The sequence below is a fragment of the Manis pentadactyla genome, chromosome 4 (assembly GCF_030020395.1).
Source record: "Manis pentadactyla isolate mManPen7 chromosome 4, mManPen7.hap1, whole genome shotgun sequence".
Lineage (NCBI taxonomy): Eukaryota > Metazoa > Chordata > Mammalia > Pholidota > Manidae > Manis > Manis pentadactyla.
In genome coordinates, this window is record NC_080022.1 from 25,273,378 (window position 1) to 25,297,633 (window position 24,256).

The 24,256-nt window shown below is 47.4% G+C and overlaps 1 protein-coding gene across 4 annotated transcripts in view; it reads right to left on the bottom strand.

The window, feature by feature from the left end:
• CSMD2 (CUB and Sushi multiple domains 2) overlaps nucleotides 1-24,256 on the bottom strand; it is a 598,906-nt gene that overhangs the window by 101,679 nt on the left and 472,971 nt on the right. For all 4 annotated transcript variants that reach the window (XM_057499978.1, XM_057499977.1, XM_036885219.2 and 1 more), the window contains 8 exons: nucleotides 19,038-19,232; nucleotides 18,007-18,123; nucleotides 15,122-15,235; nucleotides 8,190-8,285; nucleotides 6,783-6,986; nucleotides 6,301-6,425; nucleotides 5,275-5,371; nucleotides 3,940-4,044 (listed from right to left, as the gene is read on the bottom strand). In XM_057499978.1, coding sequence (XP_057355961.1) covers nucleotides 3,940-4,044; nucleotides 5,275-5,371; nucleotides 6,301-6,425; nucleotides 6,783-6,986; nucleotides 8,190-8,285; nucleotides 15,122-15,235; nucleotides 18,007-18,123; nucleotides 19,038-19,232 — 1,053 coding nt within the window. The remainder of the gene's footprint in view (nucleotides 1-3,939; nucleotides 4,045-5,274; nucleotides 5,372-6,300; nucleotides 6,426-6,782; nucleotides 6,987-8,189; nucleotides 8,286-15,121; nucleotides 15,236-18,006; nucleotides 18,124-19,037; nucleotides 19,233-24,256) is intronic.

Here is a 24,256-nt window from a genome sequence, read left to right on the forward strand (position 1 = left end):
AGGTGGGTGTCGTGCAGGAACTCTGGCTGCCTGCCTGCCCCCGGGGCTCTGCAGAGGGACTGTGGAGAAGGGGCGCTGCTCCAGCCTGTCCTGGCCCCCAGACCCCTCGGCACCAGCTCCTTCCACATCACTCTCACCTCTGACTCCAAGACTCCCAACTTCCCTCCATTTTTGTGCCCTAAGAAGACAACTCCTGCAGCTAAGAAACTGGAAGAGAAGTGAAGGGAAGACAAGGAAGGAAGGAGAGAAGTCAGGAGAGACGGCCTTTCAGGGCTGCTCAGGGCTCAGAAAGTCCTGCTCCGGGGAGAAAAGTTCACCAGTGGCTGAGACTCTCAGCTGCCTCATTGTTGCCGTTGTGTTTTTACTCAGGCCAGCTCCTTCCTGGGAGCACTGGGGGCTCCTCACACCTGGTCTCCATGCTCGGCTCTGGCCCTCACTCATCGCTGGACCCCTAACAGCCCCCCTCTCCTTCCCGCACCCTAAGCCATGAGCCACGGCTGTTCTGGTCTGTCCTGCACTCACAGGCAATTTGTATTTCTTAATACCTCTCCCTGAATCATGGACTTCCTTGCTCAGCAGTTTGAAGTGGGTCCCCGTTATGTATTGCTTGGAATCACATCTTCTCATCCTGACATTCCAGGACCTTCATGATCTAAGCCTGATCTCTTTTCAAGATCACTTCTATAGGCTCTCAAAAGCCACTTCACTCTCTCTTCTTGACTTTCCAAATTCTGTCTGGGTTCATTCAGTTCTTATTACACGCCCAGCATTGTGAGAGTGCTTTGCCAGGACACCTGTCTTCCTCTTCCCCTTCCTCCCTGCCTCCTCCTCGACCCCCTACCATCATCACTGGAGTAGCACTCACGGAGCACTTCCCCTGAGCAAGGCTGGGGCAGGTGTATCACATCATCTCATCCCCTTGAAGCAGGTTTCCACATTCCATTCCACAGGTGAGGATGCAGGCTGGAGATGTGCCCTTAGTGAGCCACAGAGCTGGGATTCAAACCAAGCCCGGTCTGACTCCAGGTCTGCCCAAGTGGAGGCCACACCTTGAGGCCACATGAGCTCATGCTGGGCCCTGGCCTTTCTCTCCCCACTTGCCCCCTGAAATCATCCTCATCCTGCTTTAAATTCCTTCCTGGATGACACTCACGGCAAGCAGGAGTGTAGCATCTCCTGATGGGTGGGCTTCATGCCTCTCCTGTGCCCTGCAGGAGCCTGTCTGCAGGTGCAGGAACTTAAGATGCACCAAATAAATCCCCGCATATTAACGGGTGGGACTGGGAATGCATGTCTCCAGGGACCAGGGCTCACAGGCTTGTGGTTGGGTCTGACCCTGGGCACCTGCGTGGCCCAGAGAATTTGGGAGAAGGCAACTTCAGCCTTCCTGTTTAATTCCTGGCAGATACGTGCTGGTAGACAGCCCTCCCGGTGAACCCTAGATCCCTTGGGAGATGCAGGCTTCCTGGGGAAGCCACAGGCTACAGGAAAGAAAATGTTTTTCAAATTGTTACAAATCTCAGAAAAATTTTCCAATATATTTACTGAACAAAAACTCCATGTATAAGTGGACCTGTACAGTTAAAATCATGTTCAAGGGTCAACTGTACTTCTTCCTGGCTGTCATCTTGTAGCTTTCTCCCGGCTCCTCCCGCACTCCAGGTAGAATGCAATCCAATATTTAGTGGGGTGATCGCTACTTAGTGACCGGAGACTCACTTACTGGAATGGCAGTGATAGACAGAAGGAGGAGGAGGGGCAGAGAGAAAAAGAGAGGAAACAACAACGAAAGAATGTGGTAGGAGAAAAAAAATGGAGTGGGGAGAAAAGCAAGGCCCACGAGTGAAAAAAGGAGGGAGATAGAGAAAAGTCCATTCTAATTTCTTTTACTCTGCACAGTTTGATTTTATTTAAGCCATGCTGACAACAAAGGGAGAATTATTTTTTTAGCATAGGCAATTTATTGCTTTTGAAAGCATAGGGTTCCATTTCCATTTCAATTAAATAAACATTAAATATGAGTCATAGCAGTAGATACGGCTTTTCAGCACCCTTCAAAACCATTTGCCTCTAAAACAAGTTAGTTCTCCCCTTTTGTACTCTCTTTGTATATTACCAAAAATTAACAGGATGGTAGATTAACAGAACAAAAATGTAACCACAGGGTCCTGGCTTGTAGTAGCCTCCAAATACTAGTGGGGAACCCGTTTTCCCCTGGCTTTCCCACCATTGAAGGGACAGTGCAGGATAAACATCAGCGACTGAGAAAACTGCCAGTCCCCTTGAAAACACACACACACACACAAATTGAGAAGAAGTGAATTTTTCCTGGGAATGAGGCAGTGGAATGACAAAGAGATTTAGGAAGGAAGTATATCTTTGGAAAAAGAAAGAAGAAAGAGAAGAAGATTCTAGGAAACATGTAGGGACTCAAAATATTGGAAAAGGAAACAAAATTGTATAGAATAGAGAAGAGAGGGTAAAGGGAAAATGTGAATTGTTCCAGAAACCCAGGATACTTGATTCTACTTGGTGAGTGAGGTCTTAGGGTTCTGCAGGGAGGCAGGTCTCAGAGGTGCTGTCCCCTCTCTACCCCTCAGGGTCTTTGCTTAAAGCTGCCCCGGGTGCATGCTCCAGCTCTGCCAGGCAGTGAGCGCTCTGGGATGTGGCCAACCCTCTCCCAACCCCCTGGATAAAGCTCACTGGTTTTGGAGACCATCTGGGTCTATCTGTGTACCCTATCAGACCTATAGCACCAGCTGGGGCCCCCATCTGCATAGGCCCATGTTGCCAAAGGTGGTCAAGCCAACCATACCTTCCCACATTTCTTACCCCTCATCCCAAACCTAGTCTGGGCATCCCTTGCTGGAAGGCCTCTCCTGGCCAGGTTTAGCTCCCTCCTTGGGTACTTCCTATAGTAGTATAGTACAGGAAGGCCCTATGGTATAGGTGACACAAAAATGACTGTTGCCATGTCCGTCTCTCTAGAGTTTGTGCTTTTGAGGACAAGGACCACGTCTTACTCATCTTTGTTCTGCGGGCACTGAGCACATGGATTGCCACACTGTAGGCACTCAATATTTCTTCATGACATTGACCTCTCCAAGTGCCCCAGGGCCATTCTTTCCCTTGAACCACTGTTCTACAATCTGGAAACATCCATGAGAGCACCTGTAATGCTGTAATGCACTTTCTGGCCATGCATCTGCCTCTCTCCAATGGAGGGCACTTATCCAGCTTGACCTTACCCAGTCCTAGTAAGATACAGCATAGCACCTGGCACATTGTAAACGCTCAGTAACTCTTTGCTGGATGAAGGTAAAACAAATACCTCTGCCTACCTATTCTTTCCTGTACCCAGTGGGGAAGGGGAATGGGCAGGGCTCCCAGGATGAAAGCAGTCTCCCCAGCAACTTCTTTGTTGCCCCACAAGGCTTTGTCTTTTAAGAGTTTTCAGTGGTGACCACTTAGGAGCACCAGAAGTCAGGTTATAAGGTTATGAGCAGGGAGGGGGTGAGTGATCGGCTGGAAGAGGAATTCCGACAAGGAGAAGAACTTCAAAGACATTGCAAGAACCAGGGGCTGGAGAGGTCAGTTTTTAGGATTGAAGAAAGACAGCATCTCCATTTTCTTACAGCGCAAATTATATACTGGGCCTGCATCAGTGACCGGGTCCCCTTCCCACTCCTGGAGTGAACAGAGGAAGCACACAGGCTTCAGAGCACAGGCACGTGGGTGAGAACCTGGCTCCACCACTTACTGGCTGTGCAGTCTTGAGGAGGCTTCAGACCTTTTCTGAGCTTCAGCATCCTCATCTAGGTCTGCGGTAAGGCTCAGGCAGGATGGAGAACGCACAGCCTCTGTATGACCCTGCTCATTGTGGGTACTTGGTGCCTGCCAGTCCCCACCCTAAACCCAGCTAAGACTCTGGATTCTTACTTTTGTACTCCAAGTGGAAGCCGGCTGCCGACACGCTGATGTCTGAGTAGAAGTGAAGGTAGAGCTGGTTGGAGGTGCTGTTTAGAAGGGCAGGCACAGTTGTTCCTAGGGCAGGGGAACAGGGGCCATTCAGGCTCAGCCTTACTCGGGTCCCTGAGCTCCTCCCCATTTCTCTTGCCTTTGCTACCTGCTGACATTCTGCTTCCAGGGTCCCCAAGTGCCCTCAGTGATCAAACTCGCTAAATGACAAATTAGCACCCCTCCAGAGTGCTGGGTCTCCAATGGCCGAGGGGGAAGGAAGGCCTCAAACAGCTTCCTGTAAAATGCACAGTGGCAGAGCCATATGACAGCAGCAGGGGGCGTTCCATGGGTGGCCTATGACTTTGTCCCCCCTCCTGCCATCTTCGATATGACTCTGACACGTATGATCCTCTGGGAAATGCAGGCAGTGTGGACAGTTTATATGGGGCACACGACTCTTTTTATATCTTGGCAATATGGAGTTCTAGGGCCTAAAGGACCCAGATAATTGCCCTGGCCACTGGGCAAAAACATATACCACACTCAGGTATCTACCAGCAGAATGGAAAATGGTGCACTTACTCGGGAAAACAGTTTGTCAGTTCCTCAAGGAAGTTAAATATAGAGTTATGACATGACCCAGAAATTGAAAACATTTTCCCATAGAAACCTGTATGTGACTGTTTATGGCAGCATTATTCACAATTAGCCAACAAGTAGAAATGAATGCCCATCAACTGGTGCATGGCCAAATGAAATGTGGCCCATCCATATGATGAGGTGCTAATGCAGCTTACAACATGGTGGGCTTTGAAAACATGCTGAGGGGAAGAAGCCAGACACAGGTCACATATTGTTAAGATTCCATTTATATGAAATGCGCAGAACAAACAAATCGATAAACATGCAGAGGAGCTTAGGGATTGCCAGAGATGGAGATGGGGTGATGGGGAGTGCATGCAAAACAAACCTGGCTTCTTTTTGGGGTGATGAAAAAGTTCTGGGATTAGACAGAGGTGATGGTTGCAGATCCTTATGAATATACTAAAAACCACTGAACTGTACATTTTTTTCACTTTAGCATTATTACTGAGATATAACATGTAACATTATATTACTTTTATGTGTACAACATAATGATTTGATATTTATATATTATAACATGAGCACCAAAATTAGTCTAGTTAACATCCAAGAATTGTACACTTTAAGGTGGTGAATTTTGCGGCAAGTGAATTATATCTGAATAATAATTGTAATAGCGAAGTCCACCATGGCCCTCCGAGTCGCGGTCCCTGGAGGCCCCTACCTCACCTGAGAAACTCCCCAGCATGGTTACGGTGTTGTCGGCACCGTCAAACACTTCCAGGGAGTCCCAGTTCTGCTCCGTGACAAAGCTGATGACTTGGATCTGGGAAGGCAGGGGGACTGAGCTGTTGGTCAGGCAGCCCGCGCCTCTCCCTCCCTCTCTTCCGCACCCTCTTCCCTTCACAGAGTTGATTCAGTGATTGAGTGCCTAGGCTGGGCCCGGCATTGTGTCAGGCTACAAGTAAGGTGGAGTCCCTAACCCTGAGGGGCTCACTGTCCAGCGGGGAGACAGATGTGAAACGAATGATTATACGATAGTGGGGTACTTTATAAGGCAGAGGATGGGAGTGAGGAAATTCCAGGAAGTGGGAATATTCCCATCAGACTTCCTCCTCATCTCTCAAACATTCCCTCGGGTTTCCCCCCTTTCCTGTCTCGATTACTGCAGAAGTCCTGCAGCAATGAGCTGGTTACCCATCTGCCCAGACATGTGCATCTCTGCTTGTGGCTCTGGTGGCCTTGCAGGCCCCAGACCCTCCTCCACGCACAGTTCTGGGGCCTCCTCTCCGGAGCTCTTACCACTGGGTACCTGTTACGGCCCCGATTCTGCTCCTATGGCTCCAGCTGCACATGTGCTACCATCGGTGGGTGCTTGGTGCCTCTCCATGCTTTTTCTGTGCTTGTGGGTTCCCCCCTTCCCCTCGCCTGCATGCTCCCTCTCCCCTCCCCCTCAATCTTAAGAAAAGAACCCTTCAAGCCATTTGAAAAACATCTCCCATGAATCTTCCCCAGCGTTTGCATCCCAGCTCCAGGCCCACTTCCTCTTTCGGGCCCCACTGATGGCCCCAGCCTGCCCGCCCCTCCTGCTTCCTAATTACCCAGCTCTCTCCTCACGCCTCCTGAAGCTCCTGGGCCTTGAGCTCTTGTGTTGTTCTGCTGTGGGCCTCACTCCACTCTTGGTTCAAGAGGGACGGCAGGGCTGCTATGTCTCCTCCCGACCACCTGCCTGACCCGGCGGCTGCCCGCCCATACCTGGATGCCAGCGCCTTCGGGGACCATGATCTTCCACACGCAGTTGAGGCTGTTGAGGTAGGGCTCCGGGAAGCCGGGGGACAGGATGGTGCCCCTGCGCTCCGTGAGGTTGCCTCCACATGGCACTGGGCAGGAGGCAGCTCTGGTCAGAGGCTCCTCCCACTTGTCTTTGTGGGACCCATGGGAGCCTCCCAAACAGACTCCTCCTGGGGCCCCCGGCCTCAGTGCGACTCCTCCCCCCAGGCGGCTTCTCCCACAACACCTCCCCAGCCACCTCTCCTTCAGCGACCTGGACCTGTGCCCCTTTCTTCATGGGCATCCCTCCCCCAGCAGCCCCAACTCCTTGCTGTCCCACACCCAACCCAAAGGACTAGTGATGTGGTCTGAATGGGGCCCCCTACTGAGGCTGTGCTGGCAGGCAGAGCAGCTGGTGGGTGTCGCTGGCCACCGCTGCCCCAGGTCCTGCTTGTCCAGGTACTCACCTACGCATGCTGGTGCTGAGACATTCCACTGGGCCAAGGCCCCAGGAACGGGGAGGCACTGGATTTCTGGGGACCCCTGCAGGGCATAGCCGGAGTTGCAATCGAAGCGGACGATGGCCCCGACAGAGAAGTCACTGCCCAGCCTCTTGCCGTAGCGGGGTTCCGGCACAGAGCTGCACTGCGTGGCGCTGGTTCGGGGCACCGCTGCAGGGGACAAGGGCACTGAGGGGCAGGCCTCACCCCTCGAGAAGCTGGCCCAGGGATGGTCAGACAACAGGACTGGAACTGAGACTGTGGATGGGACCCTGAGAGGCTCTGGGCACTTGCCCTTAGGGCAGGCTTAGGGCTTTCTAGGATGTCTATTTTACTGAAATATAGTTGGGTGCACAATGTTGCAACATAGCTTCTGGAAACCACTAGAGGCAGTGTGAGCCCCCTGTGTGTTCTGTGCCTTTCCAGGGATGCTCCTTGTCTATCAGGGTCCTGTGTACCCTAACAGAGAGACAGCCCTTCCTCTGCCCCTTATCCTGCCTCTGGCCTCTTGCCCTGTGTGCTTTAAGACCCTTCTCAGAGCTCTGCTCTCATGACCTGAATCTCCCCTCCCCCTCCACAATGGCAGAAAGGCCCCATTAACCCAGGCGCCAGAGATTTGTTCCCACAGGAGGATTAGCCCTGCAAGCCCAGTGTGGCTCAGCCTGGGCAGTGGGATGAATACAACCAGGCTTAGAGGGGCCCTGGGGAGGTGGGCATTCTCCTGCACCAGGAGAGGCTGGGGCCTGCAGGGGAAAGCCAGGTGCTCCAAGACTTGCCTTTCAGGGCCAGGAAGGCAGGGGACAGACATGGATTACTTTCTTAGTGCCAGCTCCTCGTGAACTCTCTTTTAATCCCATCAGTGAGATACCACGATCATCCTCACTTTATAGGCGAGCCAGCTGGGGCTCTAAGTGGTGGAGTAGCTGTGCCCACTTTCTGCCAGAAAGTGGCAGAGCTGGGATTCAAATCCGTATCCATCTATCTCACCCCCAAGCCTGTCTTTTCCCCACACCTTTACTGTGTCTTGCAGATGAAACCAAGTTCCATGGGCAGGAGCCTGGGTAGGAGGCCGGATGGTCTTCCCCATGTCATAGGGGCTGGGCTAGGCAAAGGAGGGTGGGGGTGGGATTGGGGTCCCGTGTCTGATTCCTCCCCTCATTCAACATGGAGTTTGGTCCAAAAATTGTCTTTTGCTTAAATGAATGTATAAATCCAACTGAATTTCAAGGAGCTGCCCCCACAAACCAGTAACTGCCCCCAAACATCCTGAGAATGAGGCTCTGACCGAGGGTCAAAGGTCCCCGTCCCTTCGGTTACCGAGTCCCTGAAGAAGCAGGACTGCTGTGGCACCTCCCGCATCCATGTCGTGCATACCTTGGTAGACAAAGTGGAAGCCTTTGGCTGGTGTTTGGCCTTTGGCACTGAACTTAATGAGAACTTGATTGGAGGTGGCCAAGGGCAGTGATTCTCCTGCGAGATAAGGAGCCAGAGGGGGAGGAAGACAGTGAAGCCAGCAGCTGGGCTGGGCAGACAAAATCCTGGCCAGGCAGGGGGGCTGCCCAAACCCCATGCGGCAGTTCCTTCCACATCCTAGGTCTTCCTGATATAAAACCCCACATATTTACTGCACTTAAGAGTTCAAGGTTTTACCGACTGCTTTTGCATCCATAGTCTTACCTTAACCCAGGGTCACTGCAAGGTTTGTATAAGCATTCAATACACTCAGTTAATAGATCAAGAAAGAGAGGTTCAGAAAGATTAAAGGACCTGCCCTGAAAGAAGAAACCTTCTAAAGTTGTGTTGACCCACAGGGATGGGGAAGATGGTCATTGCCAAACTGACTGGTGGTTTACTTGGAAAACTCACATTAATCTGACAAAAAAATGGCAGCAGCTTCTGGGAAGGAGGGTGATGTGGACATGTGAGAGTAACTGGCCTTTCCCAGATCCCCCGTCAGATGTCGGTAACCAGAGCAATCGTACAATTTATTATTCACACTAGGATACTTTTGAGAGTCAAAGGGCATGTTATTAATAATTACACTGGGACAACCAAAGAGAGCTGGGACCGTCCCAAGCAAAGCAAGACATATTGTCACTAGGTAACATACAAATTGGGAAAATCTTGGCACAGGATGCCCAGGGGGCCCAAGCGTATCTTTCTTTCAGAAGATACAGGTGTCTCTTCTGCTCAGTGTGGTGCAGATGGATCCAGGTAAAGACGGTGCCGCCTGGACCTGCAGCCATGAGGCACAGTCCTGCTCATCATCCTGTGGAAACTGAGGGCACAGAGGGTGGTGGGCAGTGGCCTAGCTACAGCACCTGAGAATGGCAGGTGACCCCGCCATCAGAAAGGAAGCAGGGGCTACAGAGAACCAGGCCACCTTTCCACTGCAGTGAGGGCTGGAGCTGGAAACAGCCAAGGAGCCACTGGGAGGCACATCTGGGATCCTCCAGTGCTTCCAAAAAGCTGTGTGATGCTACTGGCCATGCAGAGTGGAGAGTTTCTGCTCTGCACACTTAGAGTCACATACAACCCAGATGGTGGAGCCTGGCTAGGAGTCATTGCCCTGGCTGACTGCTGGCTGCCACAGCAAAAAGAAATTTGCGAAGGAAAAGCCTCTCTCTTTACCACTGCCACCTCTGGCTCCTCTTTTCAATGGGTGTGAGTAGAACAAAACTCAACTTTTGCATCCTCCCATCATCTGCTCTGATATATGTAGGTCAGGACCCTTGTAATCTCTCACAGACCCATTTCAACTTTCAGTCCTGGACATACACAGACCTCCCTCTCCACGGACAAACACATAGTAAAATCACTGGACAAAAGAAAAGATTCCTAAGTTTTAAAGGAGGTGACACACTGAGAAATCAAAGCAAATATTTTTCTGTGAATTACAAAGAATAGGCAAAAATCTCAGAAGATTTTCAACTGTGGTTGATATAAGATGACATCTACACTGCACCTGTGAAATCAGAGGCAGAGGAGCCAAAGGAAGGATCTGAGACCAATAAAGGCTTCAAAGGGATGAGTACATGGCAGCTGGATTCTGCAGGAACTGGACAGAGAAGTGGAGATTAAATTTGGGGAATTCTTTCAGAATCCATAGAAAATGATGAAAATAATGTGAAAAATATCAAGTGACATGGAAGATAGATGGGAAAAAACCCAGTATGCACAGATCAAGAATTCTAGAAAGAAAAGATGAGAGAAATTGAAGGGGAAGAAACAATTTAAGAATGAAGTTAACTTTCCTAAGCGTAAGAAAGGCCCGAGGTTCAGACTGAAATTGTTTGCAAAGCACCAGATCCAATTAATGAAAAGAGGTTTCCATTTCAATGCATCCTTTTAATTTTAAAAAATATGAAAGACTTTTTTTTTTTGAAAGACTTTTAAAGAGAACCTGCAAGGACCAAGAATCAGGTTGGACTCCACTGTCTGTAATATTAACTGGTGGAAACGAGTAGGACAACTGCTGCAGCTTTGAAAGAAGGTGTGGCCCATAATTCGATTTGCAATCAAGATGTCATTTACATGATATGTCATAGAAAAGGCATTCTCATACATGCAAGGTGACATTGAGCACTGCACTTATGAGCCCTACTAATAATAAATGAACAAGATGAACTAATAATCAGGAAATCAAAAGCTACGAGAGATAATGACAACTAGGAAAACATAGTTAAGCCCAAACGATTATTGTTAATGAGGTAGCAAAGCTAAATGCAAAGGTAAAAACTGCTCTTGGGGAGGAAGCCTATACTTTAAAAATAATTCATCACAACCTTAATATAAAAGTCCAAACAGATTTTTAAAAAAATATTGGAAATTAGAGATGGTTCAGATATGAACGGGAAAGCAAGGATGCAAAATCCAGACAAAACAAGCAAAACCCAGATGATGGATGTTAGACCCAATATTTCACTTATAAAATAAGTAAGTAAACTTCCTTTTAAGAGAAAAAAGATTAAAAGAAAAGGAGGAAAGACGTATCAGGCAAACAGGTGCAGGAAGAGTTAGAGACACAAGAAGATAACCACATGTCACAGTTGTGGTGGGGGGTGTTTGAGCACAATGTTCTCAGTTGATATATCAAAGACAGGACAAAATGAAGGTTGTTGAGTAGTGGTTCTCGGGCTTTTTTTTTTTTTCCCTCCACACACCTCAGGGACAGGGGCATACTTCACTCCCACCAACACGAGGGGCTCACCATCAGAGTTCCTCCAAATGAGGAATAAGAGACAATCTGAGAGTATTGATAGTGATACCTATGGGTCCTCTGTATGTATGTGTCTGTCTGTCTGTCTATCTATCTTTCTATTCCTATTCTTTCTATTTCCATTGGTCCTGTACATGTATATCTACACCTATATCTATATCTACCTTTACATCCACAGGCTCTAAATATATACCTCTTTCTCTACCTGTACCTATACTTCTGTATCTATAGCTAAATTTTCTCTCTCTCTCTCTCTCTCTCTCTCTCTCTCATCTCCTGTCTATCTAGATCAAGAGATTTTAATAAAGAGTCCTACCTCAATAGACCCTGACTTACACTCCAAGTTGGGTGTACATGTGTGGGGTGGTAATATCGAAAAATCATTTCATTGAGAAACACTGATGTAATGGATTTGAATTAAAAAAATTAAGAATTAAGACTGATCTACTGGCCGGCTATTATAGAGCTCACTGAATACTAGCAATAACTCTGGGAGGTAGAACTTTTTTATTCACTGCCATTTACAGAGGAGGAAATGGAAGCTCAGAATGGTCAAGTGTGCCCACAGGCACCTATGGTAAACCTGTGGGAGAGCTAACATTTGAGACCAGGCTTGTGGATGCAGGGCCTGAGCTTGCCCTTCACTCTCTACAACTGCTTGACCCTACAGAGTGAACACACAGACTTCTTCTCAGATACTTAGAAAATGTTTAAAAAATGTCCTTGGCTTATGGAATCAACCTAAGTGTCCATCAGTATATGAATGGATAAAGAAGATGTGGTACCTATACACAATGGAATATTATTCAGACATAAAAAGAAAACAAATCCTGCCATTTGTAACAGCATGGATGGAGCTAGAGGGTATTATGCTCAGTGAATTAAGCCAGGTGGAGAAAGATAAGAACCAAATGATTTTTCACTCATCTGTGGAGTATAACAGTAAAGCAAAACTGAAGGAACAAAACAGCAGCTTGACTCACAGTCTCCAAGAAGGGACTAGTGGTTACCAAAGGGAATGGGTGGGGAGGGATGGAGAAAGAGATTAAGGGGCATTATAGTTAACACTCACAATATAGGTAGGTCATGGGGAAGGAAGTATAGCAGGGAGAAGACAAGTAATGTCTCTATAGCATCTTACTATGCTGATGTACAGTGACTGCAATGGGCTGTGGGGGGTCTTGATAACATGGGTGAATGTTGCAACCACAATGTTGCTCATGTAAAACCTTCATAAGATTGTATATCAATAATACCTTAGTTAAAAAAATGTCCTTGGCTACTGAGAGGACTTCATTTAATACCCAAAACAGAAATGTACAGGCAATATTCTCAACCATATGGAAATAAAATTACAAACTAATATAAATGTTTAAATGTAACAAGAATAAGCTCCAGGTTCTTGGGGGAAAAGAGACATTCTTAAGCAACTCTTGAACAAAAAGAATAAAACACGATCACAGATTATTTAGAAAGTAATGAGGATGAAAATAGTATATATCAAAATTTATGGCATGAAGTCAGACCTATGTGTAGAGGTGAATATATGGCTGTAAACAGGCTCTTGGTAACACAGAGAAAATAATGAACAAAACTCTTCAATTCAAGAAGGTAGCACAAGAAGAAAACAATAATCTGAATAAAATAAGGAGAGACATTATGAAATACATGCAGAGGCTAATTAATTAAAAAATAACAAACTCCACAGAAGAATTGATAAGTAGAAGCAATAAAAACAAAACGAGCAACACAAAACCTGTGGTCCAGCTGAGAAAAAAAACTGGAACTGTGAACGCAGTATTCAGCATTGTAAATGTGGGTGATATAAGCACTGATGCAGAGGAGATTAAATGTCATCATCATATATTATATAAGCTAGGTTGCCAAATTTAAAATAATTACAAAATGGATTTTTCACTAAAACATAAAATATCAACATTGATAATTAAGGTAATATACCTGAATAGATCAGTAACCACGGAAGAAAATAAAGGAAAAAATACTGAAAGGGGAGAGGTAAAATAATGAGACAAATGTATTTGTAGATGATATTGCTTCTGGCCTAAAGGATGCAGGAGAATCAGTGGGAGGTATTAGCATTGTTGTGGATGGTTCAACGACTTTGCACAATGAATAGACCAAAAATACCAGTCTTCTAATATACTGGCAAAGACCAGACAGAAAACAATGGAAGGAGGGAAGAAGACTCATCTACAGTAGCAACGAAAACAACGATAAAAATCACCATGAAATATTTAGGAATAAAGTTGAGAAAAAATGATTCTGTTTAAATGAAAATTATAGCACCCTCCTGAAGGTTACAAAAGATAATGTAAGTGGAGAGATATACCATGTTCCTGGACGGGAGGAAGAATTACTATTGTAAGATGTGACTTCTCCTCCAGTTAATTATAAGCTAATGGGAATTCCAAAGAAAATTCCAGTGCATTTTTTTTTAACTTGACAACTTATTTCTAAAAGCTCTTTAGAATAAAGACTAAGCAAGGATAGCCAAGAAAAAATTCAGAACGACCCAAATGATTATGAGGACTTATAGTACCACCTACACGTTTAAAATTATTATAATATTAAACATTATCATAGCTACACTAATTAAAGCTTTTTGATACTGACATAAGAATAAACAGATACTTAGAAGAAATGGATAAAGAGTTTAGAAAGGTATGCTTAACTTCATAAAAATGTAATATATGTAAATCTGGCATTTTGAAAATTCTGTTAGGACAACTGATTAGCTAAATTTGAAAGAATATGGTTAGATTCCCTATCTCAAATAAAAAATCAAAATAAATTCCAAAGGTATTAAAGCAAAATGATGAAACTAAAAAGAAGTAAAAGAAAACACAGAGGAATATTTATTTAATCAGCATAAAAGTAAAGGAGAAACTACAAAAGAAAACACTGATAGATTTGATATCATGGGAAATTTGAATTTTCTGACATTAAAGCACATATTTCTGACATTAAATAGCAAATGACAAACAGTAGGGGAAGGCTTTTACAGCATATAATATAGACAAGAGGTTTTTATGGCATATAATATATACAGCTTATAATGATATGGAGCTCTACTAAACAAATAAAGTAAATTCTAATAGAAAAATCACCATGAGTTCACAATTCACAAATAAAAAATGCATGGGCTGATAATTACATTATAAAGAGGTTAACCTAGCTAGTAATTAAAGAAAGGCAAATTAAGAAAGGAGGTACCATTTTCACTTTTCAAACTGATGTTTCTGCTTTCTTAATTACCTAGTTTTTGTGAGAATAAAACATACCATCTTTTTTAATTGTTGGAAAGCTTTCTAGAGGGATATTTGAAAATCTGTATAAAAAGCCTTAAATATCATACATCGCCTTTAACTTAGTATCTCTAATTCCAGATATTCTAAGGCAATAGATACATATATAAAGACATATATGTAATACATTGATTTCGTAAGACTGAAAAATCAGCAATCTAAATGTCCAATAATATGGAATTTGTTACATACATTTTAAATAACTACATGATAGACTATTTTGCAGCATTTAAAAATCCTATTATTAGAAGAAAATGACAGTAATGAACATTTCAATAAAAATATGCATATTTGTATATTATTTTATTGAATATAAAATATGTAAAAAGATTAAGTCTCAGTTGATATGAAGAGTGGAAGGAAATATACTCCATCTTTTCAGTGGTTCTGTCTGTCTGGTTTTTGTTTTAATTCTCTGTATGATTATTTCATCTTGCCTCTAAGTTCCCTACAATGAAAATCCATTATCTTTATAATTAGAAAGACACGTTGAGTCTAAATATGAAACAACGGGAGTGCTACCAAGAGGGACACTTGGGGGTGGTATGGACACAGCTTGGGGTGAGGGCAGCTAATGAAAAGGCCTACTATGGGCGCTTCGGGGCTGACCCAGGTGCTGTAGGGTCAGCGCCAGTGCATGGCAAACACAAGCTGTGTGCTTCTGCTAGTGGCTGTGCTGAGCCAACAGGTCCTCTTCCCTTTCAGCTGAGCTGTGATGCCCCCAGCCCACCACCTCCCCAACCTGTCTGCACCCCAGGTACCTGTGTGGGAGCCCGAGAGGGAGCTGAGGAGCCGAGAGTGCTGGTTATGGCCATCGTGCACCTCCACCACATCGTTGAGGGCCGTGTGGAAGAAGGCGAACTGTCCAAACACGACTGTGGAGACACGGGTGTGGAGGTCTCAGCGTGGAAGGCTGGGCGGACATGCTGGGGGTAAGGACTGGTGGAATGGGGACCCTAGGCTGGAGCAGGGAAGCCTCAGAGGAAGGCGTTGGCTCCTGGAGCTAACTGCTCGCTGAGCCTTTCTACCGGCTGATTAGCGCATTGGCCAGATACCAGGCACAGGGACGCAGGGAAGTGAGAAGGGAGGGCTGGCATTAGACACTGAAGACTCCACGCAATGGTCAGGCTGGCGGAGACGGCACTAAGCTAACCCTAATCCTTGGCTAGATAGCAGAGGTAGCAGCTATGCAAGGATACAAAAGGGCTTTTGGTAATATCCCCCATTTTCCATGTGCTCTCAGGACCTTGTATTTTTCTTTAGTTTTTCCTCAAAGGTCCAGCTGGCCAGGGCAGCCCCCAGATACAGTTAAGAGGAATGAGGGTGAGCAGCAGCCTGCTCCCAGGGAATGAGCAACTGTATATTGAGTGGGTAAACCTATCGACCTCATTTCCCTCTGGCAAAGCCTAGGGAAGAAGCAAAGTGACATTTATTAAGCACAAGCTGTGTGCCAGGTACCATGCTTGCCACTGACATCATCTTTGACTGTGATTGGTCCATATACCCAATCTTACAGACAAAGAAACTGAAGCTCAGAAGTGAAAGAGAGTTCTCCAAGGCCACTCAGGTCACTCAAGGATGGGGAATGAAAAGCTGGTGGTCTTGATGAGTCCCTTATCAGATAAGGTCTAAGGGCCCCTCCAACTGATGGCTATTCAGGCCACCAGCTATGAATCACAGCTGTCCCCTCTGCCCGTCAATGCCCGAGGGGCTGGGACCCGCCCCCGCCCCACAGCAGGCTCAGCTCCTGTTCAGCTATCTGCTAGACCTCAGTTCCTTGTGCCTGTGCTGTTCCCAGATGGCCAGGTGCAGCTGAGGGCACGAACCAGGACAGACCCTTCTCTACTTTGGCTCAAGCATTGATCATATAGGAAATTGGATGTATGTGTGTGTGGGGGGGATCAGGCCATTGAGTTGAATGCTGGGAAAAAAATTGTTTGCAATGGTAAGTATACTAGTGAATGGAGTAAGAGACTTTTTAGCTCTCAGTTCATGGACAAAGGAGCAGGAGGGAGAGCACATGTCAGAACCCTAACAATGGGCATTGAGTTAGGACTGGTGGCAGGGGTATCTCCATGCTCTCCTCTACAGGGGTGTATGCGACAGGCACGTTTCCTGCTTTCACAAGGTATGCATTCTACTGAAAAGAGACTGTCAAGGAAAGGAAAAAACCACACTCAGGTAAATACATAAAGAAGATAATTTCAGACTACGTTAAGTTCTAGGGATAATGGGAAAAAGCTATAAGGTGAGGTAGGCCACATTAGATGGGGGATCAAAGAAAGATCTATGAGAAGAGGACTTTCGAGCTGAGACCTGGGCTGGGGGGTAAGTATTCCAGACCCAGAGGCAAAAACCTGCCCCTGATCCCTGGGCCCAGCATCAACGGCGAAGAGAAGATGCTGGGGACAGATGACCACCCTCCGGGAACCAGCTCTCCTCACGCAGGTTTTGGTTCAGAGAAACTGACCAGCCTTGGGGTTGGCTGAGCTCTTTATTCCTGTAGGAACTCAAGCGCAAACACATATGCCCATTTATCAAGGACTCTGCTGTGAGCTGCACGTCAAAACCTCCTGCCACATAAGTATGTTGAGGAGTGTGTGCACACACATGTGTGTGTGCAGGGGCTGGGGCAGGAGAGGAGCATGATGGCTGGAGTTGTGGATGAAGATGAGACTGGGAGTTTAGAGGGCAGGGACACTCATCCTGTGGCCCTAGAAGGCAGCAGAGGGCACGGTCCCTGATAGGTGCTCAGTAAATGTCTGGTGACTGTCATCAGGCCTAGCAGTGTCCTCCTTCCACCCTGTCTCCTGGAACGAAGCAACAGCTCTCTGTAGGCTGCCCAGTTTCTCTCCTAAATGGTCAGGATATGCTGATACCCTTTGACGCTCTGAACACCGACACTATTTAGAAATAGTTGTTACTTCTACAAAGAGGAGATCTAGGAAGATAGCAGTCAGGCTGGTCCCTTGATTGCCCAGCTATCACCCTCAGGAAACTCCTGAGTCCTCCAGAGATGGCAGAACGTTTAAAGGTCTCCACTGCCCAACAGGTGACAAGCCTGGCTCCTTTTACCTTGGTCTCTTGGAATCTGGAAGTTTCTCTGCCTTCTCAGGGCACTGGCTGCTTCTCATTTCTTTCCTCCTTGTCTACCAATGGCTGCCGGACCAGGCTCCTGGTCTCCGGTGGAACAGTGGCAGGCTGTGGCTCCCAGCCCCCTCCCCTGTAGGGTCAAGCTCGGGTCCATCCTGCTCCTTCCCTTCTTCCTGCCTCTTGGCCACCCTTCCCCGGTTCCTGACTGGCCTGGATCTGTCTCTACTCAGCCTTGGGCTGTGCTGGGGAGGCCCTGGTGCTGCCTCTCTTTCCCCTGTCCTGGGTGGTTCCTCCCCAAGTCCACCCCTGGGTCCAGCGGCCCCTCTAGTGCCCTTCCTCCCCACGTGTCAGGGTCGTACCCTACAGTCTGCTTCACGGCACCACACTCGGCTGTCCTACGAGGAGACTGTTTTGTCTGTTCCCACTGTGGAGTGGGTACAGTTCTGAGTTGCACTGGAATACAGTGGGGAAGGGCCTGAGGAGCTGAAAGGAGTCAGAAAATCTATAAACAAACAAATATGCAAAAATGCAAAACTAAAACCAAAACCCATACCATAGTCCTTGGGTACGGTGACAAAATACAGGCAGGTCTGTCCACTGGTGTAATTCTGGGGGTAGTTGGGGGACAAGACCACTCCATCTGAACCCACATACTGTCCCCCACAGGGGGCTGAAAAAGAAACCAGAGAGAGGGACGGGTGACCTTGCGGACCTCTCACCAGCTGCCCATGTTCCGGTATCCTCAAGCCTAGCTTTAGCTTCTGGCCCTGGTGGGGCTGCCTTGAGATGTGCAGCCACTAACGTGGAGAAGGGGGGCTCTGAGGTCGTTGCGTGCCCTGCCCAAGAACGCCCATCCCTGGCCTGAATGTGGTCTGAAACCCACCTGATGCTATCAAGGGGGTCCCATGTCAGTCCCTGCCCTCTAACTAGTAACAGAGTCATCAGTCCCTGGAGGCAGGGCTTGGGGGGCACTTCAGGAACCGCTTCTAGAAATGACCTGCATCCCCATGGCTGATGCACCTGGCACTCAGCATCTGCATGAGCTACTAGTCGTGCTACAGTGGCTGGCCCATGAGGCCCAGCCACCTTCTGTTCCCATCCATGGAGTCCAACCGCGAGGGGTGGATCCCAGAGCCAGCCTCTCTCATCTGGACAAAGGGGCCAACTTGTTTTTCAAGTGAGGTGGCTGTCATGCTTTTAAAGTTCTGACACTCTGTCCTATCCCATTGTCAGGACGTCATGGCTGAGCCAGATGCCCCCAGAGTTTTACACATCTGACCTCTCGGTGATTTTCTATAGGCCCAGGAACAAGTCTGGGGTCACTTTTAAACTCCATTCTCCCTGGTGTGAGCTGCTGGTGTGTCTGGGGACCACTGTTGAGGACACCTGTCGAGTGTGGGTGGGGACATGGTGTGGTCTGAGAGACGACACACTGCCAGGGGCCATTAGCCCTGGTGACCACCAGGCATTCTCATTCACAGTGAACCCAAGGGCTACCCTGTGCCATTCCCTCAGCTAACAGCCCCTTCGGGGTCTGGCCTGCCTTCCGCTCCCATCTGCCCCCCCACCCCCGGGTTCTCCCACCTGTGCACACCGGCCGGGCATTGTTCCATACGGGCTTCCCATCAGGCCCCAGGATGCAGCTGAGGGTCGAGGAGCCCTCCACCTCATAGCCCCCATGGCAGTAGTAGGTGATGGAGGAGCCCAGCTTCAGGTCAGACCCCACACGAGTGCCATTCTTGATGGAACCAGGGTCGAAACATGACTCCCGTGGGTTTTCTAGAAAAAAGAAAAATAAGCACACACACATGCACACAGAGCTCGTTAGGGGCCTGGTTCCAGGGCACAGCACCCATGAGGAGGCACAGGGAGTTGGGATTGCTGGTTCCATTCCCTTCAGGTCTGGAAACTTCTTTAAATTTGGTTAGAAACCCAGGGCTGGAAGTCATGGTGGAGACTGACATTTCCCCTCCTCTCCCTCCATTCTTGCCCTGACCCTCAAAGGAGGGAGTTGAGCCTAAATATTTGAGGCCCTCTCTTTCCCTTGACTCACTCCTCTCCAGGGAACCATGCGCTGTTCTGACTGGTGGGAGCCACCGGTCCCTGGATCGCGTCTCAGTGTGGACAGGGTCACCGTGCTTAATGTCAGTGCTCGGGCGCGGCCCACCCCTTTGCTCATCTTTGACTGCCTGCACTGGGCCTGGTGGGCCTTGTGGGCTTTCTGTCTGTGTGGCAAGCAGGGCGTGCTTTCAGAGACTGCTTTCTCTTCTCTTCCTCTGGCCTAAGGCCATGCTCCTGGCTGGGCAGGTGAGCTGGCATCGGCTTCTCATGCTGTCCTGTCCATACCTTGCTGGCATTTCTGAGTCCATGGGCACCAATACTTGGGTTTGGGAAGAAAGTAGGGAACCCCACTTCAACCTCTGGGGTAAGCCTAGGTCTCCAATATGGTTTTCCAGGCCTTTGCACTGGAGTATTGGGTGCTTGTTCATTTATTAAAAGGGCAGTTCTTTTCCATTTGATGATTGACGCTTGTCTGTCTTCCCAATCAGGCATCCATGGATGTGCCTAACAGGTATGCGCTCCGTCCCTCTGCCCCAGACGAGAGTGAACCTGGTGCTGCTAAGCATCTGAGGTACTAGCTGGGGCCCTGAATCTCCAGGGAAGGCACCCCACACCTCCCTCTCCACTGGCTGGGAATCCTGAGCAGCTCTTGGGAGCCAGCGTTCATTCCCATTCACGGCTGCTTTTCCTCATTCTCATGTTCAGAGACCACTGATGGTCACGAGGCCTGTCATCAAGGCTGGGCAGTCAGCACACAGTTGAGGCTGGTCAGTATCAGGGAAAAGCCACCGAACATCAGGGTTCCCCAGAATCCTGGAGGCTGTGCTGTAGGGAGGCAGAGGCTCGAGACAGGGGCTCACAAGAAGGAGCTGACAGCCCTCACAGAAGGACTCAGAGAGTCAAAGAGCAGATAAGGAGGGAAGAGTTGGAGCAGAAGGGACCAGAGTTCAGAGATGCAGGGCTCAGGAAGAATCTTGTCAAGGGTCCCTGTCACCTGAATATCTTTTAGACTATCCTTAAGGGTGTCGCCCAGCTGCCAATCAGCCCACTGACTGATGGGATGGGGCTCTGAGAGTCTATAATCCCATCAATCCAGCCACTCTTGCATTTGAGCCCTTATGAAGGTCGTGTTCTTTATCTTTGCCCATAGCCAGCATCCCAGATAAACTAGTGCGTTTAAACTCAAGTGGGAACCAGAAAATGTTCTCTCATTTAGCAGAGGATCCCTCAGTGGTTTCCTGTGTGTTCTGTGATATGTTACCTTGACCCCCTTCACCAAATCTCTCCTCTCCCCAAGCCCAGTGGCTCTGGTCAGAACACAACTGGTCACTGGGGGACCCATATGTGAATTGCAGAGATATAGGGAGCTTTCACTGTGTCTTATATTTCATCTGTCCTTTTTATAAATTCAAAGTGGGTCAAATGTTTTTTGAGTTCATAGAAATTTAATAACTTAGAACCAAGTTGACATAGCTTATCAGAGGCAGAATTAGCTATAGCACCCAATATCCATTCCCCACCTTCATCCTTAAACAAAGGAACCCAGATTTTATTCAGAGTATCAAGGCACCAGCTCAAATCTACACCTTCCAGTCTCCTGGGTGGCTGATTTGGACAAAGAGATGCAAACACAGGCCAGGCAATAGCCTCCCATCTTACTCAGAGTAAAAAGCCAAAATCCTCATCGGCCTATAAGGCCCTGTGCATTCTGTCTCCAACCCTCCCCTCTAAAACGTCAACTCCTATTGTCCCTTTGCTAACTTTGCTCTAACCACATTGGTCTCTGTGCACAGAATGTTCCTCCACCTGCATGGCTCCCTCTCTCGACTATTTCAGGACTTAACTCAATGTCTTCTTCTCAGTGATACTTTCCTGGCTAGCTATTTAAAATTGCTATATTCCTCTCCCTAACACTCCTGGTCACCTTTCTCTGCTTTATTTTTCTGTGCTGGGAGCAATATTATCTCATGCACTATTTATTTATCTTACTTTTTTCTTCCTCCTTCCACTAGAATTTAAGTTCTATAAGGGCAGCTTTCCAGTTTTGTTCACTGTTGAAGTCCACTGCCTGGCACATGGCAGGCACTCAATAAATATTTCTCAATATTCTGCTTAAGGGAAGGTGACTCAGCTTAGAGAATGGTCATTGGTCTTTGATTCTTTCCTCTTTCCCACAGTTGGAAACTCAGACATGATGGCTGGAACTCCAGTTGCCATCTTGGATTCTGAGATAACCTTGAGGATGAGAGCCACATACTAGCAGGTGGAGCAGAAGGATAAAGGGAGCCTGGGTGGAGCCACCTCATCAGCCCTGCAGGGCAATGTTCAGATTTCTTTACATGAAGGAGGATCAACTTCTACCTCATATAAACAAGTGCGTTTTTGGGTAACTGCTGCGTTCAGCTGGGTATGTCTGCACAGAACTTTATGCTATGTCTGAAAGTCCTTTCTTTCTTCCTCTGTATGGCAGTTTTCAATGCTATTCTTTCTTGAACAAGCTTCCTGAACTTTGCTTTCCTTTTGGCAGAATTTGTTTTTATTTTCTTAATTATGGCACATATAGCATCGTCTTGGAAGGTTGGGTAAGTGTATTTCTTTCCCGTGGGTTCTGAACTCCTAGAGGACAGGCACAGTCACCTATTCTTCTCATAACCCTGGCAACTAGCACAGAACTTGGCACAAGGACTGGCTCTATTTGGCACATAATAGAGGCTTAATAAATAGATGCTGATTGGATTGGCTGAACACCTCAGGACTTGGAAAACCAACAACCACATCAATGATTCCAACTACAGATTCTACAGTTACTCACATGTCGAGGGGAGAACAGCACATCATTCCAAGCACGATCACATTAATAACAATGACAAGGGGAATGATAATGATGATAGCCCCTTTCATAGGAATGTCAATTTCTAGTTTTCCAAGCACTTTTCCAATCTGTTATCTCATTTGTGTTTCCCAATAGTCTGTGCAGCAGGTAGGGCCAGGTGCATTCCTGTTCAGGTTATAGATGCGAATGTGGGGATCAGAGAGGCTGAATGAGTTCCCCAAGCCATTCCATGATTAGCAGGTAGAATTAAGACCAGAATCAGTTCTTCAGCTGGCCAAACAAGAACTCTGCTGTGAATGATAAAACTAAATGACTAAAACACCATTGTGATAATAACGAGTAAAATCCAAGCTCTCCAACACTAGGAAAATTAAGAGAACCAGTTTCTATTTGTTCTAACAGATAAGGGCCATTTCCAAACACTGTAACAGTAAAAAAAAACTGAAAACAACAACTTAAACACCCAATCAAGAAGGAGCTGGTTGAGGGATTGGATGAGAGCCACATACTGAAATAAAAGCAGCCTATGAAAAGAACAGCAGAAGTCACTGAATACTGACATGGACAGATGCCCAAGATCTGCTGGATATGGGCAGGGCTCCTGGTCTGTCTGCCTTTGGTCAGAGGAAGGGTTGACCTCAGCTGTTTTCACCGGGCTCAGCCCAGCTGAGTCCAGCAACACTTTTCCTGTGGCTCCCTTCACCTCCCAGAGCAGGACCCTTGAAGCCACAGCTCCCAGGAGACCCAGATCCTCCGCATTAGAAGAGCCCTGGCTCTCTAAAAGACAAGAAACTGCCTGTGGACAGAAGATGGCTCCTCGATGGATGAGGCCAAGTCTTCTTCCCTGAGGATCCAGACCTACTGTAATGGGCTCTTCTATGGTATTTTATGGACTTAACAGAACAGAGAGTGTCTAACTTCTTTGCCATGGACTGAAGAAGTATATAGGGCACACATACACACATATCACAAAAATTCATGTGATACATATTCCAAATGTACACATACATGTGTGCAAAACATCACACTCACTACTTTATTTTCAGGCAATGAAAAGAACATCTTACTGCACTAGTCACATGAAGAAGGGTCCTTCTCCCTTCCAAACATGGGAAGAGCAGATAAAATGTCCCTTACATAGGAAAAAAGACAATGGGATGGACCAGGTGGATCAAAGTATGTGCCAGACACCTACTGTCACTGGGGTCTGTCTGCTAGTAGGTGTCATGCCTATTTACCAATGTCTGCAACTCTTTCATGTAGCACCATTGTTCCTCTAGGTGATACTAAGAGAAGTTAAGCAACTTGTTTAAGGCCACGTGGTTAAGAAATGATGGAGGTCACCCCTACAGAGAGATTAAGCATGGGGAGAAATCATCACAGCCATGGAATCTGGTGTAGAGTAGATCCATTCCAGGAATCCAGGATCCTGGGATAGGGAGAAGAACACTAGGTAAGGCAGGGGTCTCTGGGTCCCACATATAGGCTACCTGTCCAGAGGCCTGTGGACATAGGAGGGTGACTAATATCAGTGGTGCAATACGAGGAGAAAGGAAGGCACTCCCACCCCAAACAGACACACTTATCTTGGTACTTGTACCACAGGTCCTAACAAGGTGGCGGAGCGTGCATGGGTGGACGGTGCCTCCCCTCTCTGCTCTCCCCAGGGACTGTCCTCCTTCAGCCACTTGTCTGACTCAGATGGCAGCTTGGGAGGCCCTCTTCTCTGGGCTGTGTTTTGGACACAAAGGCCTCTCTAGATGAAGCTTTGGGCCCATAGCTGTTAGTGGGAAGGACCTCTTTTGGAAAGTGGACCTGGACGTGTGGGTCAAGCACCTGAATTCAGTGGAGAAGACCAGCGAGGGGGTGGGTACAGCCAAACTGGTCATGAGCAAGGTGACTGCGGAAG